At 46.0% G+C, this 17,949-nt stretch overlaps 1 protein-coding gene across 7 annotated transcripts in view; it reads left to right on the plus strand.

Moving 5' to 3' along the window:
- The window catches only part of LOC119979672 (tumor necrosis factor receptor superfamily member 14-like), a 168,944-nt gene that overhangs the window by 117,528 nt on the left and 33,467 nt on the right, over window positions 1-17,949 (plus strand). For 2 of the 7 annotated variants that reach the window (XM_038822209.1, XM_038822212.1), the window contains 2 exons: window positions 9,660-9,762; window positions 12,583-12,708. The exons of 3 other annotated variants lie outside the window; for them this stretch is intronic. In XM_038822209.1, the coding sequence (XP_038678137.1) occupies window positions 9,660-9,762; window positions 12,583-12,708 (229 nt within the window). Of the gene's footprint in view, window positions 1-2,644; window positions 2,753-4,879; window positions 4,903-9,659; window positions 9,763-12,582; window positions 12,709-17,949 lie in introns of all 7 variants that reach the window. 2 more of the 7 variants (XM_038822208.1, XM_038822211.1) reach the window with 2 other exon arrangements.

A 17,949-nucleotide genomic window follows, 5' to 3' on the forward strand; every position in this document is an offset into this window, starting at 1 on the left:
CTGGGACTTGCTTTCTTCTCATTGCTCCATACTCCTGATTCTGCCTCTGGCAGAGCTGTTTCCTCTCTCTCTACTCGGCTTCTATTGCCGTGGGTTCAGTTAAAATCTAAACTGAAAAGGTTTTCTAATTTAAAGGTGGCCCCTGGTTACTAAGCAACAGCTCAGTCATTTCTTCATACTTGTTAAATTTTTACACCGTACACTCTCTAAGCACAATACAAGTTTGAAATGAAACCCAACCCCCATACATGCAAACGCCTTTGTTTGACATGAATCTAACTACAGTGAACCTCTGGTGGCAGCCGTGCGAGTGTAGTGGTCGCACATTTGGTGGCTCCTGTTCGTGGCAGTTTTCCCCGCTTAACAGGTGGATGTGAGGTAGAAAAAAGGTGCAGGAGAGTGAGTGGAAGAGATTGACCCTCTGGTATATGGAGCTGAGGGCCAGAAGCAGTCGGAAAAGTGGGCATCAGTCGGTTGGAGCTGGTGCGGCGCCTGCAACGCACGTGGAGATGGCGGAGGGGCAGGGGGCGGCCCTGCCGGCTCAGTGGTCGGCGGACTAGCTGGTGAGCTTCTTGAACGAGAAGTTCACCCAGCAACGGAAGGAGAATCTGGAGGACCTGGCCAGGGTGGTGGATTCGATCAAGGCGGTGGTCGACCATGTGGAAACTAGGCTGGCGACCCAGGGTCTGGCGATCTAGAAGATGGAGGAGGTGGTGGGGGAACACGAGGAGCAGTTTGCCTTGATGGCAGCGGAGATGGGCTGATGCGGGACCAGCCGAGGCAGCTCCAGGAGAAGGTTCAAGATGTGGAGAACCGTTCACGCAGGCAGAACACAAGGATCGTGGGCCTGCCGCAGGGGTGTGAAAGAGCCGATGCTAGCGTGTATGTGGAGATGTTTATGGAGACGCTGCTCAGAGAGGGTGTGTTTGCACGGTCTTTGGAGGTGGATCGAAGGCACAGGGCGCGAATGAGGAAGCCCCAGGGGAACGTGCTGCCGAGGACGATGGTGGTGCAGTTGCGCCGGTTCCTGGCCAAGGAGCGAGTTATGAGGTGGGCCAGGCAGACGAGGTGCTGCACCTGGGAGGGCAGTGAAATCAGAGTATACCAGGACCTGGGTGCAGAGCTGGCCAAGAGGAGAGCGAGTAACAACAAGGTCAAGGCGGCCTTGATCTTGATCATGATGAATGGCGGAGCAGGCTCAAAGGGCCAAACGGCCTCCTCCCGCTCCTATCTTCTATGTATCTATGTATATGAATACTATACTGAGGCACAGGGCAGAGAATCTGACCTCCACCCCAACAGGACCCGCCTGTGAGCAATCAGTGAGGTGAAGGCTAGAACATCTGCCCCTTCGCCATCTGCAACTCCGGCAAGTCCGATACCCCAAAGGCCCCCAGGTGCCTGGGCTCCTGTCTATGTGCAGGATTGCCGATATGGTGCTGAAAAACAACCTCCAAAATCTCTCCAACTTCAGGCAGGACCAGAACATATGTACATGTTTGGCCGGACCCCTCCCACACTGTTCACAAATGTCCTCCAGTTCATCCTCAACTTCGTCAGGAGCGCTCTGTGTACCACCTTAAACTGTATCAACTCTAGTCATGCACACGAGGTTGAGGCATTCACCATCCGCAACGCCTCGCACCATAACCCCTCCTCCAGCGCCATTCCCAGCTCCTCCCACTTGGCTGTAACCCCCTCCACTGACACTCTATTCTCCTCCAAAATATTCCCAGAAATCACTGAGATGACCCCCCGCCCCCATCTCTGACAGCACCCACGTTAATAACGAGGGCGGTGCCACCAGAAAAATCATTCTGCATTCCCATTGAATGTGTCTATAGCGTCACCTTTCCCTCTCTCCCACTCTCTCCCACTCGCGCTCTCTCTCTCTCTCTCTCTCTCTCTCTCTCTCTCTCTCGCTCTCTCTCTCGCTCTCTCTCTCGCTCTCTCTCTCGCTCTCTCTCTCGCTCTCTCTCTCTCTCTCTCTCTCTCTCTCTCGCTCTCTCGCTCTCTCGCTCTCTCGCTCTCTCGCTCTCTCTCTCTCTCTCTCTCTCTCTCTCTCTCCCGCTCTCTCTCTCTCTCCCGCTCTCTCTCTCTCTGTCTCCCCCGCTCTCTCTCTTTCTGTGTGTGTGTGTGTCTCTGTCTCTCCCTCTCCCTCTCATTCAAGATCCAGGTCTGAGTTAGTAGTTCTGACTATTTCTGGCAAAATATCCTCGTCGCCAACTTTGTCTTTAATTCTGTTACGGTTCAAGGGGTTTTACTTCACAGTGAAGACAAAGAATCACCAGGTTGCCACACTGTGGCTTACTCAACCAGTTATTAGATCTTTACACATAAACTGAGCAAGCAGCACCTAAGATGGAAGATTGGGGAATGTTCCAAGCACCTCTGATGTTACCACATCATCACGTGACATATTGTACAGAAGGGTATTGGTTACAATGCATGACATGGTTTTTATTTGGTTTCTCATCTCCTGGGAATCCACATGGCATCTACAAGGTAGAAAGATTCTTGCCCTGACACACAGGCACCAGAACAGTTTGGGACAGTTTAATTGGACCAGTTCGTCTTTTCCTGTTTTTTGTAAGTTCATATAATCATGATTATGGTCTGATGTCTTTTTTTCCTTTTATTTCAGAAGCTGGATTTCTTTAATTGAAGAGCTGGACAAGCGTCTACATCAAATTATTATATTTTGTAAAGTATTGCTACTTTACGCTTAGAGAAAAGGTCTCCTTGTGGACGTGTGAGTATATTTATTTTGCATACATAGGCACAAACATGCGCAAAAAGAGCTGTTTTCGTCTGTCTCAGTGATATTTGAAGGATGTGATGGAGAGGAGGTGATAGTTGAGAATGGTAGAAGGGCTGAGGGGAATGATGCCGTTGAGAAACATGAAGAGGTGCACTCACCATTGTTACTCCTGTGAGATCATCCAGCAACAATTTGCATTATGTAACTTTGACCAATTCAGCAGATGATTGGAGGGCAGCCCAACCTTCAGTCGTGGCTGGGGCTGGGAAGAATCCCCAAGTTTAAATTTCCAGATCTGAAGCTTTGAAATGGACTGGTCAGATTCCATTTATAGATCACAGAATTTGCAGTGCAGAACGAGGCCATTCAGCCCATCGAGTCTACACCGGCCCTTGGAAAGAGCACCCTACTTAACCCCACACTTCCACCCTATCCCTGAATCCCCACCTAACCTTTTTGGACACTAAGGGGCAATTTCGCATGGCCAATCCACCTGACCTGCAAATCTTTGGACTTGTGGGAGGAAACCGGAGCACCTGGAGGTTGTGCAGACTCCGCACAGACAGTGACCCAAGCCGGGAATCGAACCTGGGACCCTGGTACTGTTAAGCACCTGTGCTAACCACTGTGACGCTGTGCTGCCATTTGCAATACTATATTCAATTCCAATCGGCGCACCGCAAAAGACATTCATACTTTTGGAGGTGGAGAAATGATTTGCAAAGATCACCTCAAACTGAACAACTGCAGCTCAAGAAAAGAACATCATTAGGAGGAATGTGAATGGGGAATGTGTAGGATTATTTTCACCCAGTTATGGGGCAATTTGGCGTGGCCAATCCACCTACCCGACACATCTTTGGGTTGTGGGGTGAGACCTGCGCAGACATGGGGAGAATGTGCAAACTCCACACGGACAGTGACCCGGGTTTGGGATCGCACCCTGGTCCTCAGTGCCGTGAGGCAGCAGTGCTAACCACTGTGCCACCGTGCTGCCCTGTGTGTAGAATATTGATAGTACAGATTAGATTCCGGTGATGACCAGAAATTTTTTGTTCTTGTGGAAAAGGAATGCAGTGAACCCGAGTGAACTAGTCTGATGATTGTAACAAAGTCAGATCATAAGAATCTTGGGAAATGGGAGCAGGAATAGGTCATTCTGTTTATTGAGCTTCTTCCACCATTCAATAAGATCATGGTTGGCCAGATCGACTTTCCTGCCTGTCTCAATAATATTTGACCCCAGAGAATGAACCAAGCTGCCAGGCTGAATTGTTTACCGTATGACGCCAGCAATGTGAATCACGATCGGGTGGAAATCTGCTGTCTGGCCAAAATAAAGATCTTGTCCGGCCCTGATTTGGGCGCCATGCTCCGGTCCCTCCATGGTGGCGATAACAAGGTTTGCCCTGTGCCAGTGGGGGAGGGTAAACCAACATATGCGTGCATTTAAATGTGATTAATAGGTTGGACACAAGTGTGCTCCGACCTTCCGCAAAGCTCCGCTCCTCTTAGGTGGAAGTCTCATGGGCATGAATTACTGCAAGTATTTACAAACGTGGACTAGATGGTCACAATTAAGAAATTTTCCTTGCTTCCCACATAAAACAAGAAGATCACACCACAACTTTTGAGCTCTCCTGCCATGAAATTTAAATTAAATTAAACCTTTTTGGAAAATACTTAATATCAAATAATATCAGTTACTCTAGGGAGGTGTGTGTCCGTGTGTGTGTTCACGGAGCCAGGGCACAGGAAATATCCACAGACATCTCCGATGTCACGTACGTAACAATAAGCATAACAGTCTGCAAAATTTAAAAATGGCAATTTAATTAGAGATAGAATAATTGAAAACTAATTTCCAGTGTTAAGAGAATTTGGCCTGGGTGCAGAGGGATTTAGGAAGTAAAAATGTGCAAAGAATGTGTCAAATCTGAGGTACATGTGTCTGGTTTAAGAATCCAGAGATTGTGTTTCCAAGTCCCACCATTCAAAATGTGATTCTTTTTTTTTTCTGTGTAAATATAAAGCTATTATCAGTAAAATATGAAAATATTTATATAAATGTTGCAGATTCCTTTCAGAAATTGATTTACATCATTCTTATATTATCAGGTACTAGACGAATAATGAAACGGGTAAGAGTTCTTTATATCCTAAGACCATTGCATTGCCAATGGATAAAGCATTGTATTTTCTTTCACGGCAAGTGTGTATTGCTAACTCGACCGGCATTTTTATTCCCCATCGATAATTTCCCTCGGAAGTGGTGGTGTGATGCCTTCTTAAACTGCTGCAGTCCATGTGGTGTAGGTGCACCCACAGTGCTGATAGGGAGTGAGTTCCAGGATTGTGACCCAGCAGTGGTGAATGAATGGTGATATAGCTCCAAGTCAGGATGGTGGCCTGGCCTGGAGGTGGTAGTGTTCCCTTGCATCTGCTGCCCTTGTGCTTATAGATAGTAGAAGCCACGGCTTTGGAAGGTTCAGTTGAAGGAACTTTGGTGAGTTTCTGTAGTGCATCTTGTAGCTACACACGGCTGCCACTGTGTATCGGTGGTGTATGAAGTGAATGTTGAGTGGGGTGCCAAACAAGCAGGCTGCTTTGTCTTGGATGGTGTTGAATTGGAGCCGTACTCACCCAGGCAACTTACTTGTACCTTGTAGCCATAATCTTATTAAATGACAGAGCAGGTTCAAGGGGCTGAATGGCCTTCTCCTCAAATGGGCAGAATTTTCCACTCTCTCTCCAGTAGCGAGCAAGGAAACACAAAATTTGGAGTAATGGCCAGTCAGTTTGGAATTTTGTTCTCCTGATTTTTATGTTGGGCTAAAGCAGGGGTGGGCAAACTACGGCCCGCGGGCCGCATGCGGCCCACCAAGTCATTAAAAAAAAAAAAAAATTTTTTTTAAATTTTTAATTATTTTTATTAAGGTTAATGGGGGGGGGGGGCTGTTGGGTTACTTACTGGTATAGGGTGGATACGTTGACTTGAGTAGGGTGATCATTGCTCGGCACAACGTCGAGGGCCGAAGGGCCTGTTCTGTGCTGTACTGTTCTATGTTCTATATGAGGCGCCCAGAATCATAACCGGGTGAAGTAATTATTTTACTTAATATACTATGCGGCCCTTTAAAATTGTGAATTTCTGAATGTGGCCCTTGCACGGAAAAGTTTGCCCACCTCTGGGCTAAAGGCTTTGCTGCTGATCCATGATGGGAACCTTATTTGCATCTCATGAATGCCCATGAAAAGGCAAACTAGAATTATGCCCCCCCCCCCTTAAATAAAGTGTCCGGCCAATGTATATTTAGAATGGTCTTTCATGATGTAGATGATGTGCACCAGGCGAACGTCCCTTCATCAATGTCTTTGGGGTATGATGATGCTGTTTCACCTACCCTTTAACATGGTACTACGAGATTCCACTGGCTCTCCAATTCTGGGCCAAAGCTGATGCCCATTAGACTACACCAGGGGAAAGGGGTGGGAGATGGAGACAGAGGCATGACTGGGAGGGGGTTAGTGGTGTTAAAGTAACTTAGTGGAGTAGTGAAAGACTGTCCTGGGGCAGAAGATATAAGATTTTACAAGGGTTGATGCTGCTCATGAGAACATAAGTACTCAGAGCAGGAGTAGGCCACCTGGACCCTCGAACCTGTTCTGCCATTCAATGAGATCATGGCTGATCTTTTTTGGACTCAGCTCCACTTTCTGGCCCAAACACCATAACCCTTAATCCCTTTATTCTTAAAAAAAACCTATCTATCTTTATCTTAAAAACTTTTAATGAAGGAGCCTCAACTGCTTCACTGGGCAGGGAATTCAATAGATTCACAACCCTTTGGTGAAGAAGTTCCTCCTAAACTCAGTCCTAAATCTACTTCCCCTTAATCTGAGGCTATGTCCCCTAGTTCTGCTGTCACCCGCCAGTGGAAACAACCTGACCGCATCTATCCTGTTCCCTTCATAGTTTTAAACTCCAGCCCTCTAGCAATGAAGGACAAACTCCATTTTCCTTCTTAATCACCTGTTGCACCTGTAAACCAACTTTTTGCGACTCATTAACGAGCACACCCAGGTCTCTCAGCACAGCAGCATGTTTTAATATTTTATCATTTAAATAATAATCCCTTTTGCTGTTATTCCTACCAAAATGGATAACCTCACATTTGACAACATTGTATTCCATCTGCCAGACCCTAGCCCATTCACTTAACCTATCCACTTAACCTATCCAAATCCCTCTGCAGACTTCCGGTTTCCTCTGCACTTTTTGCTTTACCACTCATCTTAGTGTCGTCTGCAAACTTGGATACAATGCACTTGGTCCCCAACTCCAAATCATCTATGTAAATTGTGAACAGTTGTAGGACCAACACTGATCCCTGAGGGACACCACTAGCTACTGATTGCCAACCAGAGAAACATCCCTACACTTTTCCGGGATTTGTCACGCGCTGAAGACCATAAGCCAGAGGAGCAGAATAGGCCACGCGGTCCATCACGGAATTAGGACACTCGACCCATCACGTCTATTCAATCATGGCTGATATTTTTCTCATCCCCATTCTCCTGCCTTTTCCCCATAACCCCGGATCCCTTTATTAATCATGAACCTATCTATCTCTGTCTTAAAGGCAGTCAGTGATTTGGCCTCCACAGCCTTCTGCGGCAAAGAGTTCCACAGATTCACCACTCTCTGGCTGAAGAAATTCCTCCTCATCTCTGTTTTAAAGGATCGTCCCTTCAGTCTAAGATTGTGTGTCCTCTGGTTCTAGTTTTTCCTACAAGTGGAAGCATCCTCTCCACGTCCACTCTATCCAGGTTGCAGTATCCTGTAAGTTTTACTAAGATCCCCCTCCCCTCATCCTTCTAAACTCCCAAGAGTACAGACCCAGAGTCCTCAACCATTACTCATATCACCAGCTCTTCATTTCAGGGATCATTGTTGGGAACCTTCTCTGGACCCTTTCCAAGGCCAGCATATCTTCCTTAGATAGGGGGCCCAAAACTGCTCACAATACTCCAAATGGGGTCTGACAAGAGCCGTATACACCCCTGGTATTGTATTCTAGCCCTCTCGACATGAATGCTTACATTGCATTTGCCTTCCTAACTGCCGACTGAACTTGCACGTTAACCTTCAGAAAATTGTGAACAAGGACTCCCAAGTCCCTTTGTGCTTCTGATTTGAAAAATGAAAATGAATGAAAATCATTTATTGTCACAAGTAGGCTTCAAATGAAGTTACTGTGAAAAGCCCCTAGTCGCCACATTCCGGCGCCTGTTTGGGGAGGCTGGTCCAAAGCATTTCTCTATTTAGAAAATAGTCTATGCCTCCATTCCTCCTTCCAAGGAACCTCACACTTTTCCACATTCTATTTCATCTGCCACTTCTTTGCCCACTCTCCTAGCCTGTCCAAATCCTTCTGCAGCCCCCTTGCTTCCTCAATACTACCTGTCCCTCTACAGATCTTTGTATCATCTGCAAACTTAGCAACAGTGCCTTCAATTCCTTCTTCCAGATCATTAATGTATATTGTGAAAATTGTAGTCCCAGCACAGACCCCTGATGCACACCACTAGTCACCGGCTGCCATCCTGAAAAAGACCCCTTTACCCCCACTCTCTGCCTTCTGCCAGAGAGATCATGTCCACTGAGCCTCTTGATGGGCGGAAGCTGCACTGAGGCCCCGGGAGGAGCTCTTCAGTCACTGGGACGAGGCAGTTGATGACCTTTCCTGTGGCGGAACTGTCTCCTTTCTTGAAGATAGTCACAATTAAGACATTTTCCTTGCTTCCCACAAACAACAAGAAGAGCACGCCACAACTTTGAGCTCACCTACCATGACTTAACCCTTTAGATTAAACCTTTTTGGAAAATACTTAATATCAAATAATATCAATTACTCTGGGCCCTTTTTCCCTGCTCCTCGTTGTTGCAGAGTATAACCTGTACAAATGATAAACCACAAAATAGGACCGTAAAAAGTGTAAGAATATGAAAATAGTAAATACTCACCCAACCGTACACACGATACTCAAAAGATCACCTTGCTCCCTCCTCGCTGAACTCCCTCAGTCACCTACCTCCAAATTAAACACTCTTCTTGTTTTAGTGATAATAATCGAATTGTCGTCTTTTAATTGTCACAACAGAGCCTTCAGAGCAAAGTAAAATGGGCTTAAAAAATCCATACAGAGCATTGATTCGTTCAGACATCTTTTTTCAGTTGCATGATTGCTTTTCATTACTTATCAAGGTTATTGTTATCTGTACCCTCCTTTTAAACTCACAAATATTGTAATATCTTTGATTAAATGTTTTTTTTCCAAGCACTTCATATTTCAGTGCTGTAATATTTGAAAACAAACTGATTTATTTATGGACATTTGAACTAAGTAAAACGGAAAATCCTGTTATTAAAAATCAGCTGAGATGAGTGTTCCTAATGAAAATGTTTAATTCTCATGGACGATCAGCTTTGACATGGGTGGAGAGTTCCACAGCTCGGACTGTACCTCTCCGTTGAAGGAACACTAGTTTGAAATTGCAAAGTTCACTAAACACGCCATCATTGGTGACCGTGCCTTCAGTTGCCAAGGATATAAGCCCTGGAATTCCCTCACCAAACCTGCAATGTTTCTCTACCTTCCCTTGCTCATTTAGGATGCTCCTTAAAACCCACCCTTTGACTAACCCTTTTGGTCCTTTGTCCTTCTGTGGCCCGGTATCATATTGTGTTTTATAAAGCTGCTATAATGTGCTCTGAGACATGATATTACGTGAAAAGAGTTTAAACCGGACAGGTTGTTTATCCTGGAAGGAAAAATGTGCACAAAGTAAAATGTATCAATGGAAATGCATGTCAATTCAGTTCTCTCATAACAGATTATTTCCATCCTCGTACTGGTTCTTAACCAACAAGTCGTGATGCCTTGTGGGCCTGGCGAGTACGTGCACAATGGAGGGTGTTGCTCAATGTGTTCACCAGGTCAGTGATGGCCCCTATTTTAAACGATTATCATCACCACCACACAAACATGGTCATTTTCTTTCACTTTTGAAAGTGCTAATGTTATGGTTTTGTTCACATAAAATGCATCATTAATAAATGTTCCCTTATCAATGCCAGTTGCCTTAGGGCGGCACAGTGGTTAGCACTGTTCCTTCAAAATGTCAGGGACCCAGGTCCGATTCCCGGCTTGGGTCACTGTCTGTGCGGAGTCTGCATGTTCTCCCTGTCTCTGCGTGGGTTTCCTCCCGGGTGCTCCGGTTTCCACTCACAAGTCCCGAAAGATGTGCTGTTAGGTGAATTGGACATTCTGAATTCTCCCTCTGTGTACCCGGACAGGCACCGGAATGTGGCGACGAGGGGCTTTTCACATTAACTTCATTGCAGTGTTAATGTAAGCCTATTTGTGACAATAATAAAGATTATTATTATTATTGTGTGAGACATGTGGCTCCTGTTTCTCCTTCTTTTAATTGAGGTCTCAGTTTAATTTTTGTGTAAATCATTTCAGTTTCTCAGAAGTATTCAGATCACTAATTCTTTCAGTATTTAAAGTTTTCACTAACAATTTTATTTTTGAATATGTTTTCCAATGACAGAGTGGCACAGTGGTTAGCACTGCTGCCTCACAGTGGTTAGCACTGCTGCCTCACAGTGCTTGAAGACCCGGGTTCGATTCCGGCCCCGGGTCACTGTCCGTGGGGAGTTTGCAGAATCTCCCCCAGTCCACGTGGGTCTCGCTTCCAAAGATGTACCAGGTAGGTGGATTGGCCACTCTAAATTGCCCCTTAATTGAAAAAAATAATTGGGTATTCTAAATTTTTTTTTAAACTTGTATTTTCCAATGACACCTACCCAATAGTATTTGTACATAAACTTGTTTCTAATTTGACCAGAATGAACTTTGAAACATTCATTTTCAGGTTTACTTATTCAAATCATAAATAAGACTAGACTTTGAGAGGATGCTCACTGGGCTTTCATATCACAATGCTGCTGCTAATATTGACTGCTCCATGTTTTGCAATGAGCCATTCACCTTGCTGACAGCTGCCGCAAACGTTTTGTAGCCCTTTGAGCAGAGGGTTGCCCTAATTGGGTATCTCACCTAACACAGCAAGTGTTCTACAGGGCATCTGAGTCGGATAAAAAACGAGGACCTTCAATCCTTACTGAAACATACAAAGGGTTAAATTGGATAATCCCTGAAAAAGGGCACATGGACTGTGATACGCTATTCAGCCACACCCACTATTTGAAATACTTGCAAAATGTCAAACCTGGACTGCCTACGCCTTGTAATGCTTTCCGTTCAATGGCTACACAGCCCAGCAGGAGAGCCAATAGTGAAAATGAAATGAAATGATTGTCACAAGTAGGCTTCAATGAAGTTACTGTGAAAAGCCCTTAGTTGCCACATTCCAGCGCCTGTCCGGGGGGGCTGGTACGGGAGGGTTGGTATCTTGACAATACCTGTTAAAGTGGAAGGACCTTCTGCCTGCTGATCATGCTGAGATTATTCTCGATTTGGGTTGTGAAAGAAGCAATAATGGCTGGCAACTGGAGAGAGCGAAAACCGAGATTTTCAGAAGCTGTACTGGAGATCTTGGTGGAAGAGATGAACGAAAAAATAGACATTCTGTGCCTTCCAGGCACAAGCCAAGAAGACACTGACAAGAGGAAGTAGAAGACGTCAATGCCAGGAATCCAGTCCCAAGGACCTGGATGTAGCTCACACAAGTTATCACGGTTAGCAAGGACATCATCAAATGCCATTAGGTTGCACACTAATTCTACAGCAGAGGACTCTAATGACGACTGTATCGAAGCCAGGCTACAGATAAAGGCTAATGATGGGTGTACGCACCCCAAATGCTTGGTAGACGGTGAAACCTGCAGGAAAAACTTCATTCAGTGTTAATGGAGAAGTCCAGCCCAGCATCAACTTGACACAGGGCATTCCACAGAGCTTGGAGCGCACACTTTCCAAGATGGAATGGATATGAAATAGATCATGAATAAATGTTCCATAAACACTGTGCAACCAACAATTATGCTGTGTCTTTTGGCCGATATCTTGCTTTTCATCACAGCACAAGCTGCGGACTCTATGGTGCTGCAGTGGAAGCTGAGACTACTGTCAGCAATCCCAGCTTGCTGTCCTGGAAGAAACTGATTCGTGCGCATTAAAATTCAGGGGGCAGCGTGGTGGTGCAGTGGTTAGCACTACTACCTCACGGCACCGAGGGTCTGGATTTGATCCCGACCCTGGACACTGTCCCTGTAGAGTTTGCACATTCTCCCTGTATCTGCGTGGGTCACACCCCACAACACAAGATGTGAATGGTAGGTGGATGAGCCACGTGAAATTGCCCCATAATTGGGTACTCTAAATTTTTATTTTTTTTAAGTAATTCTGCACTAGCTAGACCACTGTCAATTATTGAGACTTTTAATGAGTATGGAAAAGCACCCAAAGCAAGTGGAATTGCAGCCGTAGTCTGAAGATGTATTAAACTGTAAATTTAATATTCAGCAGCCCTAACCTTTCTGGATTGTTTAGAGCTATCTAATGGGTAAACACCTAAACTTGTATTCCTTACATGTGTAATGTGTAAGATCCTTGATTACACTATAATCTTCCTGTGATTCCTGAACTTTTGTTATTGCTGTCTAAAAATAATAAAGGTTCTCCTCTCATTTCCAATTAATTTATTTTCTTAGTGCTTTGCAGCAAAATCCTTTTCTGACAGTTTTCTACAAGCGGTCTGATAATTTCATAACTGACTTTTTTTGCAGGCACTATAGTATACAGCCATTGCCAGGGAAATTTTGGTACAACATGTAAACCATGCACAGACGGTGAATTTGTCGAACACCCAAATGGCTTGGAAAAATGTCTTAAATGTAAAGCTTGTGATCAAGGTAAATATTACAACCACATTTATTTTACTGTGTTGTGGAGGCTGACTTGTTAAAGTACATTCAAGGCAGAGATAGGCAAAGTTTTGGGAGTCGAGGATTATGGGGAACAGGCTGGAAAGTGGAATTGAGGCCATAAGCTATGAATCTTATTGAATTGTAGAGCAGGCTCGGAGGGCAGTATGACCAACTCTTGTTCCTTTTGCTTCCCGTAACACTTCCCGTAACAGCCTCCCCGAACAGGCGCCGGAATGTGGCGACTAGGGGCTTTTCACAGTAACTTCATTTGAAGCCTACTTGTGACAATAAGCGTCATTTTTTTTTCTGTTGTCAGCAGTTTTGGAGATTGAGTGTTTTCTCAAACAGTGATAAAACAAGTGTTTAAAATGTAAGTCCGCATTTATGTTCCTCATCCCCCAGGATATCCGCCTCCCAAGACACCTGGCACTTGGTGCGGCCCTAGGATCTAGTCTCAAGCATGGCACTGCAGTACCTCTTCCAGACATAGCAGCACTGTTTCTGGAGGGGCTAAAGAACTGTCAGCCAAGTGCAGACAGAAGTCCCGCCTGCTGCCAATTAACGCTGAATTGAGTATGGAACGGCAATATATGTGACTGGGTCGAAGAGGACACGTTCCCTGCAGACTCTGAGGATGACGGGCACTGAACGCTCACTATCCTGAAAATTCAGGCCATTCTGTTTTACCAAAACATCTTGCTCAGGGTCTTCTTCAACTATTTGCTGTCCCTGCGCTTGGGGAAAACTCATTCATGTTGTGCTGCTTCAAGCGATCTTACACAGATCACATTTATTCCTTGGGAGTAGACAGTTCCGGAAGCATATACATATACAGCCCAGCAGTGCTGTCTGCCCCTGGTCAATCACATCAGTCTGCGTATTGACGCAGTGAACAAATATCCCCCCCCCCAACCCCACAGAATTTACCAAGCACCTTGTCGGTGAGCTACAGAACCACAATTTCTGACTATCAACGGTGAAATCGTGCAGATCAACTTCAAATCTGAAGAAGTTTCAAATAATCCGAATCTTGTTTTAGAGTTGGACATGAGCAGATTAAAAGTCAGTGACATTTGTAACATTTCCTATTCGACAAACATGTTTTTCTCTCCCCTCCTTTCCCAAGGATGTTGACCGTTGCTGGTATGTGGTTGCCCAGGTGCCATTAACTCTCCTGACCCTCCCCCAAATAGCCTTTGTCCAAAAAAGAGGCAATCTGATGAGAGGAAGGGGATGCTATGGCCATGCCAACCAAGTCCTCCACTTTTGTCATTTAATGGAGTAGAGGAATGGGGCTGGTTAGTTTGATTGGGTGGATAGCTGGTGTGTGGTTCAGAATAACGTCAACAATATGGGTTTGATTCCTATTCAGGCTAAGGTGGACCTGGGACCTGCTTGTTTACCCTGTCCCAAACAGCAGAAGGTAATGGCAACCCAGCACTGACAAAAAGGAGCTCAGAATGAAGCATCAATAACAATGAAGAGAGGACATCCTTTCAGTCAGAGCATAGATAAATGCTGTAGAGAAATGGGAGCAGTTGCTGAATCTTCTGTCCAAAGACATTGATACCAGTTCATCCTTCCAGTTACTTTGATTGAGATGAGCTAATGCAATATAATCCAGACCAGTTGTGGCATTTAATTACAGTATTGAATGAGGAATGAAAAGCAACTGCTTGTGTATTTAATGTGAAACATCAAATAATGGAAGTGCCCGGCGGCTTGGACAGCATCCTCAATGGAGAGAGGAAGGTAGGGTTAATGATTCAGGCTGTTAATCTTGGACATTGGCCTTGGTGGGGGGGCAGCACAGATATACCAGAATTATAATACAAAATAGTTAAATTGTGTGCCCAAGTTGCATAAATTTATCTTGTATTCCCTTGACCGTAATGTTTGAGTGCTGAACTAATCAAACTCTTTTACATATTAAAGGGATTTAATAAATAAGATACAGAGAAACTGAGATGGGGAAAATACAAAACCACTGCCTTCATTTTAAGATTATTGCTGAAAAATAGACATTTTTGTTGAAGCTTTTTGTCTTGCACTCATAAGGACAATTTGCAGGAATACCAAATGTAACTGGAACATCAATTTATACTGTATGAGAAGAGCGTGCTGGCTGGTTGGCAAGTAGACACTGTTTGGTAGAGGTGTTGCCTTGGAGAATGTGCCAGTTGATGGTGACAGTTATTAATCTTAAAATCAGATACTTCTATTCGTGACACTTGGATGGAGCTCGCATGTTAGGTGGCTCTTGTTAGAGTCTCTATTTCTTAGACTTTTATGCCCTTTCTCGGGGGTAGTTTTTGGATGAGTTGGTGTGGGAAGTCATGAGAAGGTTGGGGAATGCTGAAGACCCAGAATAAGTGTTCTGGAAATAAGGGGCCAGTGAGTCCTGCAGGGCTGGGTCGTTGGGTGGGGCCGCTCCACTCACGGTGGAATCTCTGACCGAGGTGGAGTTTGAAAAGCTGTTTGCCGAGCATTTGAGATGCTTCAGAGGGAGATGACGGCTTCACTTAGAGTGGGTGGAGGAGGCGATTGCCCCAGTAAAGGTGGCAGTGATAAAGATCGAGGTGTAAGAGCAAGGAGAGCAGTTAAACTGGGTGGAGGAGGCTGTCACAGCACAATGACCAGTTCATCTCGATGGGTGAGGATCTGCGGAGGGTGGTGGAGGTCAACAAAGGGCTCAGAGCCATGGTGGAGCACGTGGAGAACAGGTCGAGAAGGCAAAATTTGAGGATAGTGCCCGAAAAGGTGGAGTGCCCGAAGGCAACAAAGTACTTTGCAAAGTTGTTTGCGGAGTTGATGGGAGTGGGGAAAGAACCCTCCCGTTAAAAGTTGGACAGCACCTCAGTTGCTCAGGCTGAAGCCGAAGTAAATGAGCCACGAAGGATGGTCATAGTCTGCTTCCACAGCTACCATGTGAAGGAGAAGGTTTTGGGATAGGCAAAGCAGAAACAAGATGTGAAGTGAGAAGGTGTTGGTATAAACATGTACCAAGATCTGCCGGTGGAGTTGGTGACAAGGCGGGTGCCCTTTGGTTGGGTGAAGGCAGCAGATTGAGGTTCTGAGTGGTCTACCCAGTAAAGCTGAGAGTGGCTCAATTCGAGGGATTTTTATTTTGAGACGGTGGAGGCAGCGGAGGCGTTCATTGAGGCTGAAGGACTGGGACTGAGATAAAGAGTTGGGATTTGGACTTGGTTGGTGAGGATGGGATTGTCTTTCTGGGAGGTTTATTTATGTGTGTTCTTTATCCTTATGGGTGTGGTTCCTTTTTTGTTTCTTGGTTCGAGGGAGGTGGGATTTGTGCATGTGGGGCTAGGTTACTGAGCAGGGGGGTCTTTGGCAAGGTAGTGTGGTGGGGGGAGGGGCTGCAGTCGTTGAAGCCTGGATAATGGACCTGGGAGGTTTGAATGGTGGGGGGAGGAGATCGAGACTGGGTGAGGTGTTTTCAAGAGGAAGTTGATGGGGCATTCTTGGGAGTGGGGGAGGTGGTCGACAGTAACAAAAGGATGGGGTGAGTCTGGCCAGATTGGCAGGGCCTGGGAGGATAGATGGGGGGGGGGGAAATGGTGACGTGAAATGTAAGGAGTTAGGGGACCGGTGAATAGAATGAGAATTTTTGCACATTGTGAAGAGTTCACAAGTCAGTGTGGTGATGCTGCTCGAGACCCATTTGAGGATGAAGGATCAGGTGAGGCGTAGGAAGAGATGAGTGAGCCAGGTGTTTCATTTGGAGTTTTATAGTAAGGGGTGGGGGGGGGGTGAGATTTTGGTGGGCAAGCGGGTGAGATTACAGATGGAGAAGGTGGTGGTGGATCAGGGGGAGCAAGTACCTAATGGTTACGGATACGTCGGAGGGGAGGCTGGTGGCGCTGGTAAGCGTATATGCCCCCAATTGGGATGATGCGGGATTTGTGAAGACTACCTTGGGATCTGGATACCCATGAGTTGATTGGTGGGGGGGTGGATTGGAACATGGGTGGACAGGTCCAAGCTGCGCTTGCTAACTCCGCTAGGGAGGGCATGTGCAAAGGCGATGGCCGGGCCCATGGAGGGGGAATGGCGAAAATGGCAATCGGGAGGATGCAGGCAAGGATGGCTTCGGAGCCAGATGGGTTCCTGGTCGAATTTTATAAAATATCGAAGAATATGCTGGCGCCGTTGATGGTGGAAATGTTCAAGGACACGATGGACGGGGTGTCTTGCCACAAACGATAGGGCAGGCCTTGATTTCGTTGTTGCTTTCAAAGGATAAGGATCCGGTGGAGTGTGTGTCATACAGGCCCATATCTCTGCTGAATGTGGATGCCAAGACATTGGTGAAGGTGCTGCCGTTAAGGTTGGAGGGGTGCCTTCCGAAGGTGATTGTGGAGGATCAGATGGGGGTTGTAAAGGAAAGTCAGTTGTCCTCGAATGTGAGGAGACTGTTGAATGTGGTGGTTTCTCCGTCAGAGGGAAGGGAGACGGAGGTGGTGGTGGTGACTTTGGATGCGGAGAAGGCATTTGATCGGATGGAGTGGATTTATTTGATGAAGTAATTTGAGATTGAGCCAAAGTTTGTGGCGTGGTTGCAGCTAATATATAAGGAGCCGTTGATGAGCATGCGTGCAAATAATATGAATTCAGGGTACTTTGCATTACGTCGGGGGACGAGGCAGGCATGCCACATGTCATCCCCCCCCTGCTCCTGTTTGCATTTTCTCTACAGCCCTTGGTCATTGTGCGAAGGAGCTCGGGGTTGTGGAAGGGGATAATGAAGGGCGGTGGTGGAGCATAAGGTGTCCTTGTATGCAGATGATTTATGTTTTGGAGCCGAGCTCTTCGGTGGGGAGTGTAATGGGGTTGCTTCAGAGATTTGGAACTTTCCGGAGTAGAAATTGAATTTCGAGAAAAGTAAGTTGTTTTTTGTTATGGTCTCTTCTTTGGGAGCGGGAGTGGGGGGTGGGGCTGCCATTTTGGTTGGCAGCTTCTCACTTTAGGTAATTGGGGGTGTAGTTAGGCTGGGATTGGGCAGGTCTCCGGAAGTTCAATGTCAGTAGCTTGATGGGGAGGATGAAGGCTGACCTGCTGAGAGGGACAATCTCCCTCTGTCGTTGGTGGGCTGGATGCGGGCAGTAATGATGAACGTTTTGCCGGGATTCTTGTTCCTGTTTTAGTGCCTGCTGGTCGTTTTGCCCAAGACATTTTTCAGGCGGGTGGACAGGCTGATCTTGTATA

This window comes from Scyliorhinus canicula, chromosome 16 (assembly GCF_902713615.1).
Source record: "Scyliorhinus canicula chromosome 16, sScyCan1.1, whole genome shotgun sequence".
Classification (NCBI taxonomy): domain Eukaryota; kingdom Metazoa; phylum Chordata; class Chondrichthyes; order Carcharhiniformes; family Scyliorhinidae; genus Scyliorhinus; species Scyliorhinus canicula.